Source organism: Moschus berezovskii, chromosome X (genome assembly GCF_049115385.1).
Source record: "Moschus berezovskii isolate FMDL1 chromosome X, NW_MosBer_1.0, whole genome shotgun sequence".
Taxonomy (NCBI): Eukaryota; Metazoa; Chordata; class Mammalia; order Artiodactyla; family Moschidae; genus Moschus; species Moschus berezovskii.
In genome coordinates this window covers 60,666,221-60,687,617 of record NC_142488.1, presented here as the reverse complement: position 1 = coordinate 60,687,617, position 21,397 = coordinate 60,666,221, and the positions used below count along the sequence as shown (strand labels likewise).

The 21,397-nt window shown below is 54.4% G+C and overlaps 1 protein-coding gene across 1 annotated transcript; it reads right to left on the bottom strand.

Moving 5' to 3' along the window:
* Window positions 1–633: 633 nt before the first annotated feature.
* Window positions 634–13,497, bottom strand: EFNB1 (ephrin B1). The gene is made up of 5 exons (XM_055393423.2): window positions 12,576–13,497; window positions 3,820–4,097; window positions 2,980–3,072; window positions 2,636–2,764; window positions 634–2,482 (listed from the first exon to the last, which is right to left on the bottom strand). Exons 1-5 carry the CDS (start codon window positions 12,701–12,703, stop codon window positions 2,070–2,072), a joined length of 1,041 nt encoding a protein of 346 aa, XP_055249398.1. The 5' UTR covers window positions 12,704–13,497; the 3' UTR covers window positions 634–2,069.
* Window positions 13,498–21,397: the final 7,900 nt, after the last annotated feature.

Genomic DNA, 21,397 nt, shown 5'->3' with positions numbered 1-21,397 from the left:
AGGAGAGAGAAGGCTCTTCTGGCTAAGAGAACTGGCAAGCCTAAAGTAGCCTGGTTACCCAGTAGGCCAAAGCTGAGGCCCAGCTCTTGGGAAGTTATTCCCATCCACCTCCAGGTGTCTTGAGGCAGGGCAGGGCTGGGCCTGTCAGCAGCTTCCAGATCTAGCCCCAGCCAGGTGGTGGCAGTACTTGTGGACACACCCAGGTCCCCATGGGAACAGCCCCTCCCCCATCTGCTCTCTCTAGCTGAGCCTAATGCCAGACTGGGCAGATGCCTGTGGCCTATACCACAGTGGTGACAGGATGGAGAAGGGTATATGGTCACAGTATCTAGCAGAACAAGGGGGCAGAGGAACTTGTGATGAGGAAGGGCAGAGAACACTTGCAGCATCTTGCTCCACTAGGACAATCACCATCTTCCCACACCTGCCCAGATCACCAGTGTTTTGGTCAAGTGAGAATCATATACACACTCACACAACTCAATCTCTCTCTGTGTCTCATTCATATATTCACTCATACACTCACACTTCATTCCCCAAACATCACGACATCATTTTACACCCATTTCTCCATGTGGTTTTTTTTTTTTTTAGTTCTCATTTTTTTCTAAGAAAAAAGCAACAAGAAAATAATTCAGAGTTTATACAAAACATCTTTACATTATTTTTTTTCCAAAAAGACTAGTATTTACACAAATGGCAACAGAAACAAAAACAAAAAAACCCTTTTGACTCCAACCTGGAAGGGGCTGGCTGTTCTGCTCCCTCTCCCACCTGGCTCTGGAGTGGGCAGCTGGCCAGGAGGCAGTGTGGAGGTGAATAGTGGAAGGCCCAGCTCCTTCCATGGCCACTCTGGGAGCGCCCACAAGGCGCTTGCAAGTGGCAGTCTGTTAGCAGCCGTGCTGGCAAGGAGCCGGGGTCAAAGTGCACGGCGTGCTAGCCCAGCCCTGGGCAAGCCTCTTCCTCTTTCCAAGCCCCAGACCAAGATTGGAGGGCTAGTGGGAGCTGGGTTAGGGGGACACCCACCTGTGATACAGCCCAGAAAAGGAGCAGGCCACCTGGCCTTATACCCGCTTAGTTCTCCACCCTGGGCTTCTGTTTCCCCACCAGGCCAAGGATGCCGAAGGTGAGGGGAGAACAGGGCAGAGGGGAGGGGGGGAACTCCCAGCTCTGCAGGGCAAATAGCCACCTGGGCACCTCACCTCCCTCCACCCCCCATGAGGTCATCTGCCTGCAGCAGCTCTCCTGTTCCCCAGGCAACAGCCAATTAAGACGTTAATTACCGTGAGAGTGAGGGAGGCAGGAGATGCCCAAGAATCCCACAAGGAAGGGATATCTTTTTTTTTGGTGGAAGGGTGGCAGCCACTACCCCATTGCCAAGATCAGCACTGTAGAAGGAGGGTCAGTGGGGGAGGGTGAGACACCTTGCCCAGTGGCACTCTTGTCTTCCCTCACGGGCAAGAACAGCCCTGGCCTGCCTGCCTACCCTGCCACCACCCCCCACAAAAAAAAAATGTCAAGGAGTTTACAAAAGAAGTGCCATCCTATGCTTCCTGGCTGGTCACAACCTGCCCCAGACCCCTGATACTGGGGTAGGCCAGGCTCAGAAAACCTGGGGAGGGGCTGCCTTTTCCATTTTTCCATTTTTCTTAAAAAAAAAACAGATGAAAATGAGTTGACAGCTAAAAAATGAACACAAAACATTAAAAACAGTGATGATAGCGGACAAGCAGTCCTGGGAAGGGAGAAAGGGGGCGAAGTGGGGCAGGGCCACGGGGGCGTCTCCCTGCCTGCTGTCCATCAGCGTCCGACCCTGCCCTCCAAGAAGGGGCACCCCCACAGAGCCCAGAGGCCTGGCCAGAGGGGGAAGGCACAAGAGCATGGGGGCTGGGGGCACAAGCACCCCCCTCCGAAGCCCAGAGGGTGCGGCAAAAGGGAGATTATAAAAGCCAAGAAACTACAAAACTAAATACAAAGGTGGGCACAGCTGGCAAAGGGAGGGATGTAGGTGAGGAAGGAGAGGTGCAGTCCCGGCTGGCTGTCCCTTGGGACCGAGGCTGCTCGGGCCCTCAGACCTTGTAGTAGATGTTCGCTGGGCTCTGGGGCGGCATCTCCTGGACGATGTAGACGGGGTGCCCGTAGTCCCCACTCACCTTCTCATAGTGGGGGCAGTAGTTGTTCTCTGTAGTCCGTAAGGGGATGATGATGTCGCTGGGCTCGGTGCCCGCAGTGCCACTGCCCCCCTTGGGACTGGCCAGGGTGCTGAGTGAGAGGGCGGGCGCCCGCTGCTGCGTGTGCTTGCGGTGCCGCTTGCGCAGCTTCAGTAGCAGGATGGTCAGGAAGATGATGATGAGCAGGAAGATGACGCAGCCGGCGCCCACTGCTGCAAACAACGCCACCTTGGAGTTGAAGAAGCTGTCGGGGTCCCCGCTACTGCCTCCATTCCCACCAGAGCCACTTTTCTCATCCTGGTTCACAGTCTCTGTGGATGGGGGAGGGAGGGGAGAAAGGTCAGCCAGGGGTCCCAGGGATACATGGCAGATCCTGGGCTATGCCCTGCCTTTCTTCAGAGCTAGCGTCTGAACAGGCAGCCAAGCAATGGCTTCTGCCCTCTGGGAAACTCCCATACGCTCACCATGCTTGCCGTCGGAGTCACCCATGGAACTCCGACCACCGGGGGCCTGCGTGGCCATCTTGATAGTGTTGTCTGCCTCCTTGCTGGGCCGGCTGGTAGTCACCTGCTCGGGTGTCACAGCATTGGGGTCTAGAGGTGGGGAGAGGGCAAGTTAGCCAGGGAAACTCCAGAAGCATAGGTGCCTTGGTTATGTAGTACCTCCCAGCCAAGAATGGTCCGGATACTGGACCTCAGATACTCTATCCCTGCTGCCCACTCTGCCACTACTCTCCACGCCCCCCACACCCAATCAGGAGCATCTGTTGCAAAAGCCCAGCTGGGGAGCCCTTGGCCTGGATGCTCACCTTGCCCAACCTTCATGACGATCTTCATGGTGCGTGTGCGGCACACACCTCCCTCCCGGTTCTCCAGTCCCTCCAGACTCCCATTGGATGTAGCTGCAGCAAGAGGCCAGAGCAGTCAGGGGGAGGAGGGGTCTGCCAGCATTACCTAGAAGCCCTAGAGATGCCTGAGTCCATAAGAATAGAACTGGGAACTTGGGAGTTACAAGCAGTCCCACCCACCTGTGAACCTTTCTACTTCTCTCCCACTAGGAAGAGTCCAGGACCGAGCCCCTCCCACAAAGATGCTGCTCTGATATCACGACCAGGCCTTGGCCCTTCTTTCTGAGTTGAAACTATGTGCGTCTCCTCATTGGGTGATGTGGCTCAGAGGCCAAGCAATTAGAACTCGCAAGGTGAGGGAGGCTTCTCTACAGACTGGAAGGAATCCTAGATTGGAGGTCAGGAGAACTAGATAGGAGACCCAATCCTCTCTCTCCCTGTGTGATCTAAAGCAAGAAGCCCCTTTACCTCTTGGGGACTCAGTTTCCCATAAAGAGAAAAGCTGAAGGTCTGCCAATTCTGCCACTCCCAAGATTAGATCTTTGGTGTGCAAAGAAAATAAGAGAGAGAGCACCACGGATTGGAGTCCTCTCCCAACTCTTAAGGGCCAGGGCAAGCTGGCAGCAGACCCCATGATAATCACTGGGGCCAGAATTCCAATACCACGCTAGGAGGAGAGCATGCCAACCCTCAAGGGGACTGGATCAGGCTGGGCCTGAAATGTGTGTAGTCTCCTTGCACTACTCAGAAGCTCCCACCACTACAGGACAAGACAGAACCACATGGTGGGTAGGGACTCACAGGTAATATAGTAATCATGGTGCTTCTTGAACTCCAGGCCCATGTAGTTGGGGCTGAACTCCTGGAACTTGATGGTGAAGCGGATTTCCTGCTCTGGCCTATTGCAAGTGACTAGCACATTGGGGTCAAGCACGGTGCTACAGGCCGCTGCCTGCTCAGGCCGCACCAGGTACAGCTTGTAGTACTCATAGGGCTGGCCAGCTTCTGCTCGGGGGCAGATGATGTCCAGCTTGTCTCCAATCTTTGGGTAAATCACCAGCCCCTTCCCGCTCAGGAACCTGCCCAAAAAGAAAGAGAGATGGTTAGCCTCAGGGCTGGGGGGTCTCCGGCCATTCCCAGAACCAGGAGAGCAGACAATGAGGACCAGGCTAGGCCCACTGGGTGGAGATGGAGAGGACAGACATTCTGTTCCTTCAACCTTATGCTGCGGGTGGGGAAAGAGAACCATACTGCCAGAAGGGCGTGGAAGGGGTGGTCCATGGGCAAGGCTGCCAGGCTTTGACTGTTCGGCAGGGTAGGGCACTACCTAGCTGGGAGAGCCCTTTGTCCTAATGTGGTATTTCCGCAGGGGGCTGACGTGGCAGATGGGTTGGGCACCAAGGTGTCTGGTTTGGGCTGCCTGGAGGTGGTGGCCCTGTCCTCCTCTTACCCCCAACACACTCACATTCCTTCATAGCCACTGCTACACACACACGTGTGTGTATGCACTTCTGTGCACAGAACACAGAAACACACACAGAACAAGCCCACACATGCCCTAGAAACCATCTCCGCAGCTCCCAGTCAACGGCTGGGGGTGCACATCTATCTGAGACCCATGTCTTCTTCCCCATTCGTGCTAATCTTGGGCATGATAAGGAGATAGGAACAGACCTTGCCTAGAGCCAAGGGATAATGGGCACAGTCTCCAGCCAGGTAAAGCTCCACACAGCTCTCTCCACTCCCCACTCCCACTGCCTGGCATCCTACCAGGACTCATCCCACCCCCATAATGCAAGAGCCCAAATCTCCAAATCTGGCCAGTCTCACTGCTAAGAAGAACAGAGAAAGGGGAGAAGAGGCCCAAGCAGGAATAACAGATCATATAGGACAGGGCCCCAAGAACCTTGCTCACCCACTTTTTATTGACCATACACACACACACACACACACACACACACTGCTTCTGCTCCCAATCCTGAGAGAAAATGGATAAATGCCTCCTGAGCCAGGTTCATCTTCTAATCCAGAAGGCCAAGCACTGGTAAATAGCTAGGGGATGGCAGCTGCCTGGGGCCAACGATTCATATCATCCTGTCCTTGCCTAAGCACACAGTAAGTTCTCTCAGCCATTTCTGAGCCTGGGAAATGTAGGAGAAAGAAGACATGCTTTGGAATCAGACAGACAGTGGCCCTTACAAGCTCTGAGACCTTGCATGAGCTGCTTGATCTCCCTAAGCTTCTATGTCCTCACTTATAAACTGGGAGTGGTAAGAGTCCCACCTCTAAGGATGGTGGAGAGGAGACAGGATGGCATGTACAGAGCACACACTTGGCACTCAACCATTTGACTCCTGCTTAGAAATAGTCTGGTCTGCCAAAAAGCAGGAAACCAGACACTAACACCAAGGACCTATGAGCCCAGTCTTGTTTCTTGGGTGGGAAAGAGGAAAAGATGATACAGCTCCATCCACAAGGACTTTAGTGTCTAGTGTGGGTCGGAAAAATAAATGGTTCATGTGGCAACAATGGACAGCACCAGGCTATCTGGAGGCTCTATGCAAGGATAGTGGATCAAAAGGCAAGGGCTAGAAGCAGAGAGAGGAAGGAGACAGCTCATCTGACAGGACAGTCAGAAATGGTCCCACAGATCGCTTCTTGGCCTTTTGGCTAAGATGAAGTGTAGAAATGGTCCCACAGAAAGAGTAGGATGAAAGCAGGTCCCAGGTGAGAAATAAGAAGTCAACACCCAGCAAGAATAGACAGCAGTGGTTGGGACACAAAACCTAGGCCAGGGATTGTCCCAGTGATGGGTAGAGAAGAATAGAAGAGGCGGAAAAGCTCAGCTGGGGTCAGACTGAAAGGCAAGGGTTACAACAATCAGTGTGGATTTTCCAGTGGGGACAGACTCTCCAGCAGGAAGGGCAATGAAGAGCTGAAAGTAGTGCTTCAACGGCATGAAGTTGATAGTGGAAAAACATGGTTCAACTCCCCAAGGACCCATTCCACAGCAGGGATTACGAGGGAGCTCAGTATCCTCACCTGATGGAGGGAAATGATATCCAAGGAGGGAAAAGAACTAGACCAAGCAGATGAAGTAGATGAAGAACAGCAACCCTCTCTCCATGTCCAGGGAGGCTCCACTAAGCTGGAATCTGCCATCCTGCTGTGCAGGACGATAAAAGTCACAAGGTCTCCTCACTTAGTACCTGGCTTTACCAAACTTCAGAGGGCCAGCAAGGAAGCAGGCATGGGATGGAGGCCCACAGAAACATTTGAGAGAAAACACCTCCAACTCCATACACCACAAAAAGACAAGAAGTTTCACCAAAGCCTTCATAATTCCCAAGGCATTTTTCACTTTCTAATCCTCATACTGGTTCCAGCCAGGCAATAAGATTAGACAACTTCTAACAACTGGAAGGAAACTTTGAGAGCCACTGAGTCCAAGCTCCTCATGTGAGGGAATGAGCAACCAGATGAATGTTCCTACTGAGTGGTGCTCAAAGCCAAGCCAGGGAGCCTAAACTCACTCAGGATGTTGTCACCCCAGAGGTCTAAGAGTACCTGAAATATTGGCTGAATCCTTGTACAGCCTCTCCTCCACAAGACCCCACCTGGAGATGACAGTAAGTAGACAGAAAGCATGCAGAGGGGTACAGGCCAGCTCTCTTTTCTAACCACTTGGCCCACCTTACCCATCAGGGAGTTTTGTCAACTCTGAGCAGTCTCCCATTACCACTTGGGTTCTGGAGCCCTGGAACCTACACACAACCAAGGAAACAGATGTCTACATAGTGGGTGGGGGAATGGGAAAGAGAGAGGACTATTGCCCCCAGTACCCCTCAGACTCTCATCAACCTCAGCGAACGGGATTCATAAATATGCATGAGTGTATTTGCATAGCAGCTGGCAGAGGGAAACTCACCTTCCCCTAAAGTGCAGAAGGGAGTGGAGCCTGATGAGACCTGCCTTCCCTGACCCTGGTGCACCATGATGGTGCCTTCTCAGCCTCTTTCTTCCCCACCACTGAGAAAAGTGCATCTGGGCCTGTGAGAAGCCCCAGAAAGTGGCGAGGGACCATGAGGGGTGGGCATGCAGCCTGTGAGAGTGAAGCCTGAGGTCAGGTAATACGCTAGTCATCCTCTGCAGCAGGGACCCTGCAGGTCTCCCTTTATATCCACCAGGAGTAGGGGCTGAAAGGAAGAGGACGAGAGTGCCTAGTTAAACTGTTTACCCCCCAGTTTTCAAAAAGTAGTACTCCCTCCATCATCAAACCAAGCTTTTCTGTCTGGGGCCACCCCCAGACAAAGCCCTTTTCTGGAAAATAAGGGGATTGACATGGCCCAGCAGGAAGCCTGCAGCAGCTCACCATGGTAACCCCTGAGGCCTTCCCTCCTTAGCCTCTGATAGCCCCTGGGACCCCAGGGAGCCACCCCAGGAGTAGAAGGACTTTTGGGAGGTGGCCTGAGCATTCAGGCTCCTATCTGTGGCCTGCCTCTTCCCCTCCACCTTAACCCAAGTCTCTTCCCCAGGCTGCCTACTGAGCTTAAAGAATTCCAGAAGGGGAGAAGCCTGAGGGTCTGGCGCAGTAGTCAGTACTGGTCAGACACCAACTACCCCCCTGCTTCTTTGTCCAGCTAAGCCCCTGTTCACCCAAAAACCGACAATCGACAGCAGGGAGAGTTTGGGATCTGCGGGGGTTGTGTCTAGAAACCTGCCCACATTCCACCAGCTCTACATTTCTGTCCCTCTCACCCTTCCCTCAGGCCCTAAGAACTTGTGGTCAGAGATTCGCCAAAAGGACTGTCCAGTCCTAGGTCACGCCACCACAGGTTTGGTAGAAGACTCTAGCCACAGCTTTGATTCAATGACTTCGGCACCCCCAAGGGTGGCAGGACCAGTGGAGGACAGACCCCAAGCCAAAGCTCAAGTCTACACTCATTCCAGCAAGGGTGGAGAGTCCCCAAATTAAAGGCTCCTCTTTCACTCCCCCAGCTCCACCCAGCCCCCGAGGCAGCAGGAGCAGGCCTGGCGTGTCCCAGCAGTGCCCGCCCAGGCGTGGGTGGGCAGGAACAGCAGCTGAGTCCTGGCACACACACAGTGCTGTCAGAGGCAGGGAAGCCAGGAGAGCCCCAGAGGAAGTCACCCCTCACACACACACCTACACTAAACCATGCCTCCCCTCTGCCCCACCTGGCCAACACTAGGGCCCGCTGGGGTCTCAACAGCCCCTTCCTTGTTGTCTGCTTTCTGTGGGGTCCCTAAAAGGAAGTGAGACTCCTGGCCCAGAGAGGAACCAAGGCTGCTGTTTAGAGCTCAGGAAGAAGTGTGCCAGGCATGGAGCTGGCTGCCTCTAGATCATCCCGAGCAGTCTGCCCTCAGATGGTGGCCTAGGAAAGTCAAATGAGGAAGCTGGAGCACTGCTCATCCCACGTGGGCAGGGCCTGAGTCACAAGGACAGATGCACAGACACCTGTGAATTGAGAGGGGAAGCCGGCGGCTAGAGCCAGCGCCTCTTCCCAAACCCTGTCTCTCCCATATCCCAAGGCAGCAGGATGGTGTGGAAAGAACAGCACAAGGCAGCTCTCCCCGCTAGGAGCTGACTGACTTGAAACAAGTCACTTTCCTTTTCTGGGCAAATGCCTCCTCATCTGCAAAATAGGGGCAATTCTAACTTCCCAGGGTTGATGGGAACATCCAATGAGCTCACATATGAAGATGCTTTGGAAGTAGCAAGGTATTGCCCAACTGTTAGTTAGCACACCAAACACCATTTAGAAGAAGCTGAAGAAGCTTACTATACTCCTGGCTGCCAGTGCCCCTACCCAAAATGACTACCATGAAAATCCACCCAGGAGGGGATGCCACAGTGCCCAGGGCAATTAAACCCCAATATGGCTGGTGAGCATCCCCCTACTTCAGCTCCCCTAATAATCATAGGGTGGATCTTCCCCCTAAACCTACTGTTCTCATGGCAACCAGCAGCCTCCTGGCTGGCCTACCCGCTCCATAATCCCAACACCAAAAAACAGTGATGCGCAGTAGTATCCAGGGCCCACCCATCCCCACCCACCACAGTTGCTGAGGCAGTGGAGAGCTTGAGAGGAGGAAGGGAACCCTAGATTCAGCTCCTGGCCCAGCCTCACCAGGCCCTTCTTGCCCTGGCCTGAATGCCTGGGGTTGGGGGAGGGAAGGAGGGAACAGGGAACTTTACGAGCTGCTGGGTTCCCATCACTTTCAGGCCCCCACCTGTGGCCAATCAGCCACAGAGTAAAAGAGGTCAGGTCCCTAGCCGCCCCGGAAAGGGGCCCCCTGAGCTGGCCTCCCCAGGACTGTGAGCTGGAACAGCTGTGAGGGGGCTGGGACCAACACTTTGGCTTACAGCAGGCAAGCCTGGGTTGGGGTCTGCAGCTGCCCCCACCCATGCTGGATGGAGTCAAGGGTCCTGGATGCCAAGCTGAAACCCCCACCCCCACCCCTTGCAGGGAAGGTGTAATATGATCTCAGGCACATTCCCACTCCCTGGAGGTGGGGGAACCTGAGTGGGGGGCAGGAAAGGGTCAGAACGGGACTGAGAGACTGAACTGCAGCAGCTGGACTTGGCTGAGGACTCAAGTATGAGGCCTGCCGGCTGCCCCAAGCTCTCAGGGGAGGAGGCTGGAGGAGGGGGCTGCCCTGAGACCTTCCATCACAGCCCCCCACCCCCACCGATCCAAGCACGCTCACACACTCTGTTTCCTCCCAACCTCTAGCAGGCCCAGACCCATCTTCTCACACTGCACTCACTGGGCAAATCTGACAAGAGGGGCCACGGAGGCAGATGCTCTTGCCACCAGAGACTATCACCCTGGAAGGTCCCAGCACCAATTGGGGTAAGATGCTGAGAGTCTGGAGTCAGCCCTTCCAGCTCCCTTCTCCCGGTCAGAGCTGGGGCTCCCTGTACCCTGGAACCTGGAAAAATACCCCCAGCCCCACCACTTCTTTATTTTGATTTTTTTTCCCAAGGAGGAAGCAATTAAGCAGGGTTTATAGGCACTGGGAGATTTTTTTGGGGGGGGAGGGGGGTTGCCAGCTCCTGACAGGACTGAGGAGAGAAACGAAAAGCCGGGAGGAAGAGGGGAGGGAAGAGAGAAAATGAGCCTGTGAGGGAGAGCACGGGCATGTGCGAGAAACAAAAGGACTTGAGAAAAAGAGGCAGAGAGTGACTAAGAGTGAGAGGGAGTGTGAGAAAGAGGGAGAGCCGGGCAAGTCGAGCTGGAGTGGGGAGGTGAACGCAGCTCACACAGGGTGTGAGAGGGCGAACCAACAAGGGTCTGAGAGGGAGAAGTCCGGCAGGAGGCAAAGAGGGAGACACGGACAGAAAGAGACTGTTGATTTGAAAGACTGTGGGGGCTCAAGCCTTGGTCCCGGTGGCAGAGGCAGCCCCCAGAGCGCAGAGTGAAGCTGAGGGCAGTGCCTTCCTCTTGTCCTCCTGCACCCCGCCCCCCGCAACCCGTGCCAACACACACAGACAGGCTGCATTCCAGACCCCGGAGTATAGACAGAACATGGATTGGGGGGGTGCATAGGGGCACCAGGATCAGTCCCCCACTGATCCTAGAATCTGCTCAATTACAGGATGGAATTCGTGCAGGTCCTACTGAGGCCGCAGCCACCACCCCCACCACCCCCAGGATGGATCTGGGAGGGGGGCAGATCTCAAAAACCTGTAAACTGGTCCAGAGCACTCAAGGCTCAAAACACAAAAAGGGTGAAGCTCAGGGAGATCTTGTTTCTCCCAGTTCCCACCCCCCGCACTCTGCAGGAGGGCTTCCTTCCAGCTGTGGAGCAGCCTGCTATCTCTGGTTAGAGACTCGAGAGAGCAATTAGGTCACTCCCATGAGCCCCTATGATGGGCTACCCCAGGCGGATTTCAGCTCTCCATACTCAAGAGAGAGCATTTCCAGCCTCCACCTTTACAGGAGAAAACTGGGAGCTTCACAACCTTTCTCCTTGGGCTGAGCAGCCCCAGGCCCCAAGACCATTTTGAGTCCCTGCTGTTAGCAGAGCACTGTGCCCAGTTTGGCTTCGGGAGTAAAGAAGAAATTCTTGTCAATCCCTTTCCTTGTACCCTGACCCTGGTTTAGACATCCCACTAACCGATAAATAGGACCCTACCTTAACTCAAGGAGAAAAGAACTAAAGAAGCTGCCCCCTTCCACTCCAGGGCTGAGAGATGCACCGTCCCTGGAACCTAAGAGGCCAAGGCAGGCAGGAGCTCGGGAAGTTAGCGGGGAGCCCAGGAGAGTGGACAGAAAGAGATTCCAGATATAGGAATAATACAGATAGGGCAGGCCTAGGGCCCCCAGTTTCCCACTAAGTGAGGTGTCCGCACACTGCTGGGCCCTCCAGAAAACAGGAAGGAAGAGCAATTTTGACCCTGGGTTCCAACCTAAGTCCTGGATGCCAAAAGAGAAAAAGGTCCAGAGGTCACTACACAACCCAGCGAATCCCCACTAACAGCCCAGAAACCATTGAGCCACCGCCCTGAAAGGTGTGTGGTTGGGTGGCGGGGTGGGGGGTGGTAGGTTGGGCGAGGATTGTTAAGGGGAAGGAGAATAGAGAAAAGAAAGGATCTTCTCTACATAACTGTCTCCCCAACCCCTTTGGGAAAGCTAAGCACAACTCCACAATCTGAGGGACGGGGAAGATGGGGAGGAGCAATGGGACCAGCCTGGGCAGGAATCTTTCATTTGCCACCCACCTCCCTCACCAGCTCGGCCGCCACACTCCACCCCGGCCAGCCCTGGAAGCTCTGCTGTCGGCTTCATTGGACCCCCGACGGGCGATGGATCGAACCTCCCCCCCCAACAAAACCCCTTTCCCACTCTGCCTCTCTCCACCCGCCGCCTTTGTGAGCCTGGGAGCGGCGCCCGCCCTTCCACGGCCCCAGCAGGGAGAAAGGTGGCGGGGGGGGGGGGCGCGAGGGCTGGAAGAGGCAGCAAAACGAAAAGCCTGGGAGGCGAACTGGGAAGAAAGAAATGAAAATGGGAGAAGCCCGAATCAGGATACAGGCACTACCACCCGCCCCAAGCGCTAAGTCCCGCGCCGCGGTCCCTTCACTGCTAAACAAACGGGGAACCCGTGTTCTGGCCTCTTCCCCTGCCCAGGTCAAGCTCGCCCCCACTCCCCAACCCCCCCAGCGGCTCTCCGAGAAAACCGCCACGTTCCCAGGGGCCCTAAAGGGGGCTGCTTTCTCTCCCCCACCCAGCTCTCCGGTGCGCTCTAGAGCGCTCCGACTCCCAGCTCTGCCCGGCGCGACAATCTCGGCTTGATTTCGGACGTGCGGAGGAGAGAGCTGAGAAGCGGAGGGGTCACAATCCAGCGAAGTGCCCCCACCCAACCCCGCCGCACCCTTCCCCGCCCGTCCGCAGGGAAACACACTCGAAAAAGCCAGAGACAAAATAGGGCGCCGCTCCTCCTCTGAACACCTTCCCACAGGCGCTCGGGGGCGCGCGGCCTCAACCCAAAGGAGTGCCTCCCACCCTCAGGACCAGAAGAGATAAGTTACTCACTTGGGGTTGAGAGAGCTCCAGGACACGGGCTCCAGATTCTTGGCCAGCGGCGTGGCGAGCCGGCATAGCGCCAACACGACCATCGCGACAAGCCACTTGCCGAGCCAACGCTGGCCAGGACGGGCCATCTTCCCGGGGGCAGGCTGCACTTCGGGATCCCCCGGCACCTCCTCAGCAAAGCTAGCCTCGCCTTCCCGTGCCGCGCTGCGCTCCGAACCGCTCAGGCGCCCATCCTCCGCAGCCGCCGGCCTTGAAGTGCTCCCCTCCCGCCGGCTTTGGTGTCGCTTTTCTCCGCCCCGCCGGCCAGGAGGACTCACTGGGCAGCCGCCCGCAACTCCGGCATGAGCTGTAGCCTCCGAGGGCTCGCTCCCCTGGCCTCTCTGCCACACGAAGCGCGGCGGGGGCTCTGCCCCCCACCGGAGGATCCCTTCCGATTCCGCTCGGCTCCCCGAGACTGTTTGGGACTGCGTGCCCTCTCCCCGACGGGGTATCCCCGCTGGGGACTTGGTGACCGCCCCGACGCCTCAACCGTCCTGGAATCGGCACCCCTGGGAAGAAGTGGGAGTCTCCCCACCACACGAGCTCGGTCCGGGGGCTCCCGACCGGGCCGCCCTTGCACGGGCTCCGTTCCTCCAGGCCACACTGGAACTCCGGGCTGGGCGCCCCCCGACAGCTTCGACTTCACCGCGGGCCCGGCTTAGTGTATTTAGAAGAGCGGGGAAACGCTGCCGAGCAAGCCAGTCCCATCAGTTTGCGCCTCTCTGAAGCCTAGGCGTTTGGCCTGGCAGCCCAGTCGCCGAGTCCTAGCTTCCCGGCGACTGTGCCCGAGGGTCTGCGTTCAATGCGAGGATCACACACCTCCCACTGCTGTCCAGCACGCATAGACTCCCTCCGCTGCCTCTGAGCTGTCTACTCCCCTGCTCAGGCGTACGCAAGGCCAACCCTACTCGTTTTAGCCAATAGCAAGCTCCGTCATGGGGTCCTTGCCCCGCACCACGCCCCTAGAAAAGGAAGGGGGCGGGGTTTCGGGAACTCTTAAGGACGCCGCACTCTTGATGGCACCAATCTGAGTGTGCGGCTCGTGCGGTTAGGGATGGGTCCCGCCTAGTCCTGTTCTCAGAGCGCTCTGCCCGTGGGAAGTTGGCGCTCCTCTAGAGCTGTTGGCCTGCTCTGCTCCCTGCGCGCCTGTTCAACACTCCGGTCCACTGCCCTGGGCCAGACAGGTCCTGTCACGAGTATCCCGGGAAAGTACTGCCATTCTTGTTACACACGCGAGCCCTGAAGTTTTTGCTCCATGCCCACCACTGTGGCAAAGATAACTTGTTTACTGCCTGTCCCTTCTCTCGCAGTACTCTGGTAGGCTTTCCTCCTTTCACCTTCGCAGTGCAGTATCCACTTGCACATGGACCCGGAGTCCTGAACAGACAAATGGATATCGGTGGGTGGTGGAATCTCAGAGGGGTCAAGTAGGGGAAAGAGGAGGGTGGGGGAGAATTTCTTCGCTCCTGGGGACTAGGCCTTGGAAATCTCAACTTTGGAGAAGAGCCTTGCGGGACACCAGGGGTCCAGATTTCGAGTCTTGTCCTGTCTGAAGGTATGGGCAAGGCCCCGAGATAGGCCAGAGGGAATGAGAGGGCACCTCGATGAAGAATGACGCAAAGAGGAAAGGTTATAGGGCAGAGGCACCTTTAGAAAATGCAAAAGCAGATGCCCTGGCCCCAGCACACCAGACTCCAGCGCCTCCCGGCCTCGCCATCTGGGTCTTTGTCTCCCAGTCCTGGCCTGTTCTCCCCGCCCCTCCTCGCTTCTTTGCTTATAACTTTGGCTCAATCCCATAGCTCAGACCCTCCAGGTCCGACCCACTCTCCCTTGTCGGACCTTAACAGATGTACCCACATGCTAATGTCTCCCCCTACTGGACTTTTATAACACTGCCGGCGCCTGGGACCGACTGACAGTGCCCACTCCAACAGGAGCGTGGCACACACGAGCCTGGCACACGCGCTCGAGCGCAAGACCCAGGACAGGGGTAGTGGCCTTGGCTAGAACCGCGGTCCCCTATGGGGAGGAAGAGAGAGCACTAGGAGGAAGATCTGAGTTTGGAGTTGGCTTAGGGATTGCCGAGGACTTAAAGTCTCTTTGCTACTGCTTTATGGAGATAATTAGCGACATTCCCGAAGTGCTCTGCCATTTACACAGTTTCCTGTCCTTCTCTCACTTAAAGAGTAGGCTGAGTTACTGACTTTCTCACTGGATCCTCTGATGACTTCTTTGGCTCATAGAGTGGACCTATATTTGGGGGAAACAAAGAGAGGGAAGTGGGTTATTCTCACTTCCAGGAGAAGAAGTGGGTTACTCTCACTTTCAGGAACAGGGCCTAGAGGATGAGAAAGATATGGGTAGAAATAGAAGAGGAGGAGCTGTTTAGGGTTTCTCACCTCCCAGCTGGATTCCTTATTAGGGTGTGAGCAAGGAGAGACAAGAACAAGGTGCAGGGACACACCAATAGACCAAGTTAGAGACTAGGATTGTCAAAAGGGCTTGGAAGGACAGCAAAACCTGAGGATGGAAAACAACCTGCCACTTACTGAGTGCCTACTCTGTTCCAGGAACCATGGTAGAGGCATTTCCCTTCACAACCCTTTGAGATGAGTTCCACGATCCCTATTGTAGGTAAGAGGGAAAACTAAGGCTCAACGGGAAGTGACTCATTTGAGGTCACGGAGCTGACTGATGGTAGAAGCAGGATTTGGCCCCAGACATTTCTGTCTCCTAAACCTGTGCCCAGTTTCCTATAACATACTGAGTCACCACATTTCCAGCCCCTCTTCTTGCTTACTTGCTTACTTACTTCATTCCTGGTTAAAAGCTGGTTCATGCCTGGAAAGCAGCAACCTTCAGGATGGCCAGGACTCCACTCTTCACTCACAGTCCTCTGAGGGATTTCTAGGCCTGGGGAAGTTCATCTATGTCCCTGGCCATATCCCCAAGTTCCCAGCTAAAGTCACCCACCATCAGTCCCAGAACCAGCCTCAGATTCCACTGCTAACATGTCCATTGCCCCTCAGGAGGTGAACCCAGGTAGGAGGCTGATCAGGTGGGGGATGCGGCAGATGAAGCTATGCTGCCAGACTTGGAAAGCCTGGGAAGACAGCAGCAGCTCCTGAGTGTGCCAACATCTCATCCTGGGTGGGGAGGGCACAGAGGAAAGAAGAGAGGACTCTGTGTCTAGGCCTGCTCCACACACTGGTCACCACTGGTCATGGTGCAGCCTTTCTGCCTCAACCTGCCTACTGGAGGCTCTGTAGCAGGGCTGGGCCTATTCCTTGCTGCAGCCAGGGCCAATGACTCCAGGATCCCACCTCCTGCCCCACCCTAGCAGGGCCACTTATGTAGTGATTCATGCCCCCTAAGGTAGGGAAAATTACTCCCCAGGGAAGCTGAAAAGGAAGTCAGGATCTGTGGGGGATGTGGACCCTCTCTTATCCAAGCTCACTATCCTAGTGGCAGTCACACACCTTCCCAAGCCTCCCAGATCAGTGTCACTGAACACACACCCCCCTCAGGGTTAAAGTCCACCAGGGTTTCCTGAGCACTGATCCTGTGATTGCCTCTAAGCTGAGATCCAAAGAGGAATCCCACCAAGCCCTGCCTTCAAGAATCTCCAAGCAGATGGAAATCTGTATGTAGGGGCCTTCTGAACCCAGGGGTGCCAAAAAACATCTGGCAGCTGCAGGAGGCCTCAGGTATCATAACAGCTCCCCCAGAGAGCTACAGAACTCAGCTTCCCACACCCACGGGAGGCATGGAGTTATGAACTTCAGAGCCATAGAGTTCACTGCTTATCAGTTGTATCTCCTTGGTCAAGTCGCTTCCCCTGTGTGCTTCAGTTAACTCTTCTGTAACCTGGAGATCATCTCTCCTTCATGGAACTGTGCTGAGCGGGGAGTGAGATAATGCACAGAAAGGTCTCAACATCACAGCCAGCCCACCATGGTGCTTACTAAATGGAAACTATTATTCCTCCACAGAGCCTCCCACAAAGACACCCTCATTCCCAGTCACACATGTTCTCACCCGTTCACACATGCTTTATGTGCCCCATGCACATTTTTTAGCTCTTCTCATATTCTCACACATGTACATAGTCATATATGAACTCACTGTCTTCCTTGCCTATTGATTCACACAGAACCAGCTAACAGGCCTGGTTCCTACCCCTACGGGACATAGAGTCTAGCCTCCACATTTTCTCATGGGACTGTCCTGTCCATGTGCATGAACACTCACACCCCCTCTCTTATTACCATGGCCCTTGTCCTTGACCTTTCTTTGTCTTCTTTGTACTTTGAGACAAGAGAAGTGAACTTCCTCACCTAAAGCCACACAGCCAGGGAGAAGAAGAGTCAGGATTCAAACCTGGGCCATAGAGCTGCGTAACTTGAGCTTCGACACATGACTCTACTTGGATACTCCAGGGCCCTGGAAAGGAATATGTGTCAAAGTGTGGACCGTGTACAGTGAAGGGTCAGAGGGCAAGAAGCCTGCCCTGAGGCCTGGGGTGATGCCAGCTGGGACTACTTCATGAGGCTAGCAGCCCTCTCTCCTGCCTACAGTCATCTCTGGCCTACCCCAATCCTCCTGTCTGTCCCCTGGAAGACCCACAGCCTCTGCCTGCATCCTCTTCACAGATATACACAACCAATCCCTACAGGGAGAGAGAGAATTGTGTTTCTTGAACCCCATCTGTATGCCAGGCACTGTAGCTGGGCACTGTCACCCTTGGTGCTATGCTGTGTGTGCGTTAGTCACTCAGTCATGTCCAACTCTTTGTGACCCCATGGACTGCAGCCCACCAGGCTACTCTCTGTCCATGAGATTTTCCAGGCAAGGATACTGGAGTGGGTTGCCATTTCCTTCTCCAGGGGATCTTCCCAACCCAGGGAATGAATCCGGGTCTCCTGTCAGATCCTTTACTGACTGAGCTACAAGGGAAGCCCCTATGCTATCTTTGTTTAATTTTCACAACATCCCTGAGATTGATACTGATAGGCCCATTTTAGAGAAGGGAAAACTGAGGCTCCAGGCTCAATCAGGCTGCATCCCCTGCCCCTACCACCCTCAGCCTGCAGAGCCCTATCTTACCCAGCCAACTTCTTGGTCCCACTAGCTGCTTCTCTCCTGGTCTGCCTCTGCCTTCGCTCCCCTCTAGCAGAGACCACCTGGGGTCTGTGTTGAGCTCAGGCTGTCTTCCCTCCCCAGTGAACACTTTGCTTTTCCCAAATCACTCTATCTCTGGGTCAGGCTCAGGGCAAGCCCAGGGTGGGAGCCTTCCTACTCTTCCTCCCACCCCTCTCCTGGCTGCACCACACCCCAGATCAAGCCCCAGGTGGGTAAGCCCTGCTAGTCTAGTTTCACTGTAACCATGGCAATTCCCAGTGGCTGGGGAAAGAGGGTGGTCCCAAAAGCTAAGAGTTCAACCAGATGTCCAATCCCTGGTCCCTGCCCCAGCTTCAAGCCTGGTTTATGGGTGTGTGCGCTGAGATTACCTTGATCTTCCAGGTGTCTGCCTGGCTCCAGATCATGCTGTTGGTAGGATGATACCAGAGATAAGAGACCTTCTCTTCCTGAGATGGGCCTGCCCTCTCCCTCCCTCTCTCTTTGTCCCCTCCTTACCTCATTACCCTACCTTGAACTCCTAGAAATCTGTCCAAAGCCCTTGGGCCCACACAGGCAAATGACCTTCCCCTGTGCCTGAAAAGAGCCTAGAACAGGGGATTTGAGGGCCAGCGCATGGCTACGGGTGGCACAGCAGGTAGCACAGGCTCTGGACTGCAGCTGGAACCCTTGGCTCCTTAGCAGCCTCATCTTTGGATATCCCTGAGCTCCTGTGTGTCACTGATCTGGGTTCAGCTTACTCTAACAGTCTCTCCTGTCCTTGCTTTCTGGCCCCAGGGAGGGCAGCTATGGGGGAAACTCTGCAGCACTCCAGCCTGGCCCACCTGTCACTCCCTCACTCCAGTTACCTGGGGAATGTGCAAAGAGGGGCTGCGCCATTCATCACTGTCAGGGGCTCAGGAATTCAGGGTGGGGAGCAGTCATTGTCCCCATCTGTCACTAACCCCAGCTTAGCTCCTCATCTCAGAGAACTAGTAAGCCCAGAGGAGGACAATGCTGGCTGCAGAAATGGCATTTTTGCCCAATCCTGCTACTGGCTCCTTAGATAACACACTGGACTTGTCAGGCCCCATAAACACAGGGAATAAATTTCCCTTGGAGGAACACCCAAAGCAGAGCAAATATTTGAACAACCTGAGGAACCAAGGAAAGAGGCAGTGCTTCCTCCTCTCTCCAGCCCTCCTAGTTCTTACCCCTCACTAGCCTATGAACTAACTTCCTATCTCCCAACCTACCATAAAGGTTAAAGGGTCAGCAATATGTAATCATAGTTTTTCAGTGAAGTAAAAAAAAAAAAAAGAAAAATGGTTTAAGGGTCAGGTCTGGGCTTTCTCAACTGATAAACCCAAGCCTACTGGTAGAAAGGTCATGAGCCCATGGGCCATCCTGAGGCTAGATAAGGGACTGGACACAACTGGCCAGATAACCAAAGGCAAATATATGGCATTCAGGCCCACCACCCTCCAGCTGCCCCTGAGCCAATCAAGCCAGGATCTCTGACATGGAAACCTCCGCTCCCCACTCTCTACTTAGTCCAGCTTGGTTTAGAGACCTTCTTCTCATCTTTAATCATCAAGACCCCAGTGCCCAGGCTCAATGTACCTCCCATGGAAGGTCCAATTTCTTTCTAAGCCTTTAGTCTCCCAAAAAACCTCCCCCACCCCACACCTGCCATACCTCCACCTCCCAAGTGCTTACCAAGTTGGGGCTGGGTGAGGCCTCAGTTGACAAACCACCCAGAATCTTTCTCACAATGAAGCCACCCCTTCCTCACAGGAACATAAATCTCCCTGGCCTGGCTTGTTTTTCTTTCACAGCTACTCTCCTGGACACAAAGCAGAGACTATGGCAGCCCCAGGCTTTAGGCAGAAGAACTAGAGATGGGGGTGGGGATGTGGAGAGGGAGGGAATTTCCCTCCTTGGGTTGGTGTTCTGGGCAGGGGTGGGGAAGTCAGGAAGCTCTGGGGCTTCTGAACTAAGAGTGTCTCAGGGGGATTAGGGCTCTATAGACAGCGGAGGAAGGAGGGAATTTCAGAGGAGGGTAAATGAGACGTTAGGCAGGTTGTTCAATCACAGAGGTAGTCTCTAAGGAAATCTCCTCTTCCTAGTAGCCTCCCTATTCCTCAATCTCTGTCGACCCCCAGTGGCCAGTCCAGTATTTGCAGTACTGGGCCTGGCCCCCAACAGCCTGAAGGAAGATGGAAGATACTGCCAGCTTCAGGTGCTGGCCTGGGTTGAGCTAAGCCAGGAACCCCTTTATTCCCTTCCCCCTCTTCCTCTAAGTACTAGAGATTCAGTCTATCCAGGCCTACCATAGCACTCGCCTCCTCTGGGCAGCCTTCCTAGAAGCCCTGAGCCCGCAGATCTGTTCTCTCCTTTGATCTCCATATCCTGATTGTGTGCCTCTGATCAGCACTTGGATTTCCAATATTACTGTGTATCTGAGCTCTCCCACTATATTCTAACCTGGGGCAGAAATCACTGACTGCTTTTCCTTTATCTTCTGCATCAAAGCCAAGCATCAGGACTGCCATGCAGTGAGTGCACAGTAAATGCTAATGGTGTTGGCGATGACAAAGGTGGGGATGGTGGTGACAGGTACCATCTACTGAGCACCTACTGCATTCCAGGTACTTTGTATCTATCCTCTCATTCAAAGTCATTTTATATTCCAATGAGAAACCTGGCATTATCAGAAGTTAAGTGACCCAAACAGCATCTTATGTCTAGTATTTGACAGGCCCTGAAGTTTGATGCTGATCTCTCTGGCTCAAACCTACAGGTGCCTCCATCTCCTACATATTAGACACTGCCTTTACTCTTGTAAGTGACACAGGGATGACTATGATGCAGTCCCTGACAACATGGCCTGGTGTGGGCAGAGCAAAGATTGTAACTCTGTGGAGCATGGAGAAACTGGCTTTGCATCTATCCTCCTTGCTCTCTCTCTTGTCTTGGGGCACTTCTCTAGTTTGCTCACTTCTCTAGTTTGCTCATTTGGCAGAAGGACAGACAACTCAGCCAAGATGGGCAGTCTCTCAGCTACTGTCACCTAAGGAGGCTGGAGCCAACTAGGAGACTCCTATAGACAATGGGCACCCAAAAAAGTTAAAAATTCAGGCCTGCAGAAGGAGGGTCCATCAGAGGTTGCTATCTGTAAAATAGACCTCAGGAACAAACATGGGTCAGTCAGTTCATAAACACTGCTAGGTCTCCCCTGGGAGCCTACAAGGTGCTAGAATCTGATAGCAAACCATCCCAGGTCAACATGCACCATTGAGTAGAGGGCCCATCAACCTGAACCTTACTCTTGTCTGTGGCCTCCCTGAGCCATTTTGCCTTTCTCCAGCCTGGTGATGTTGGAAATCAAGGCACTCTATCCTCTTCCCTTCCCCACGTAAGCCACTCACCTGAGACTCTCTTTCAGTCACTTAGTTCTTAGTAGTCCTTGGTGTGAAGAATACCTGCCCAGACTGAAAAGGAAAAGAACCTATTGTGGGAGTCTGAGGTGATTCAACCCCCCTCCCTTACCTGCACTCACCACTAGGGTTCTCCCAAGGCCCTGGCTTGGAGTTGACAACTCTGGAAAGCAGACAGCCTATTCCATTTCTCAGGCACATTCTCCAAGGTGCAGAGCTTGCAAG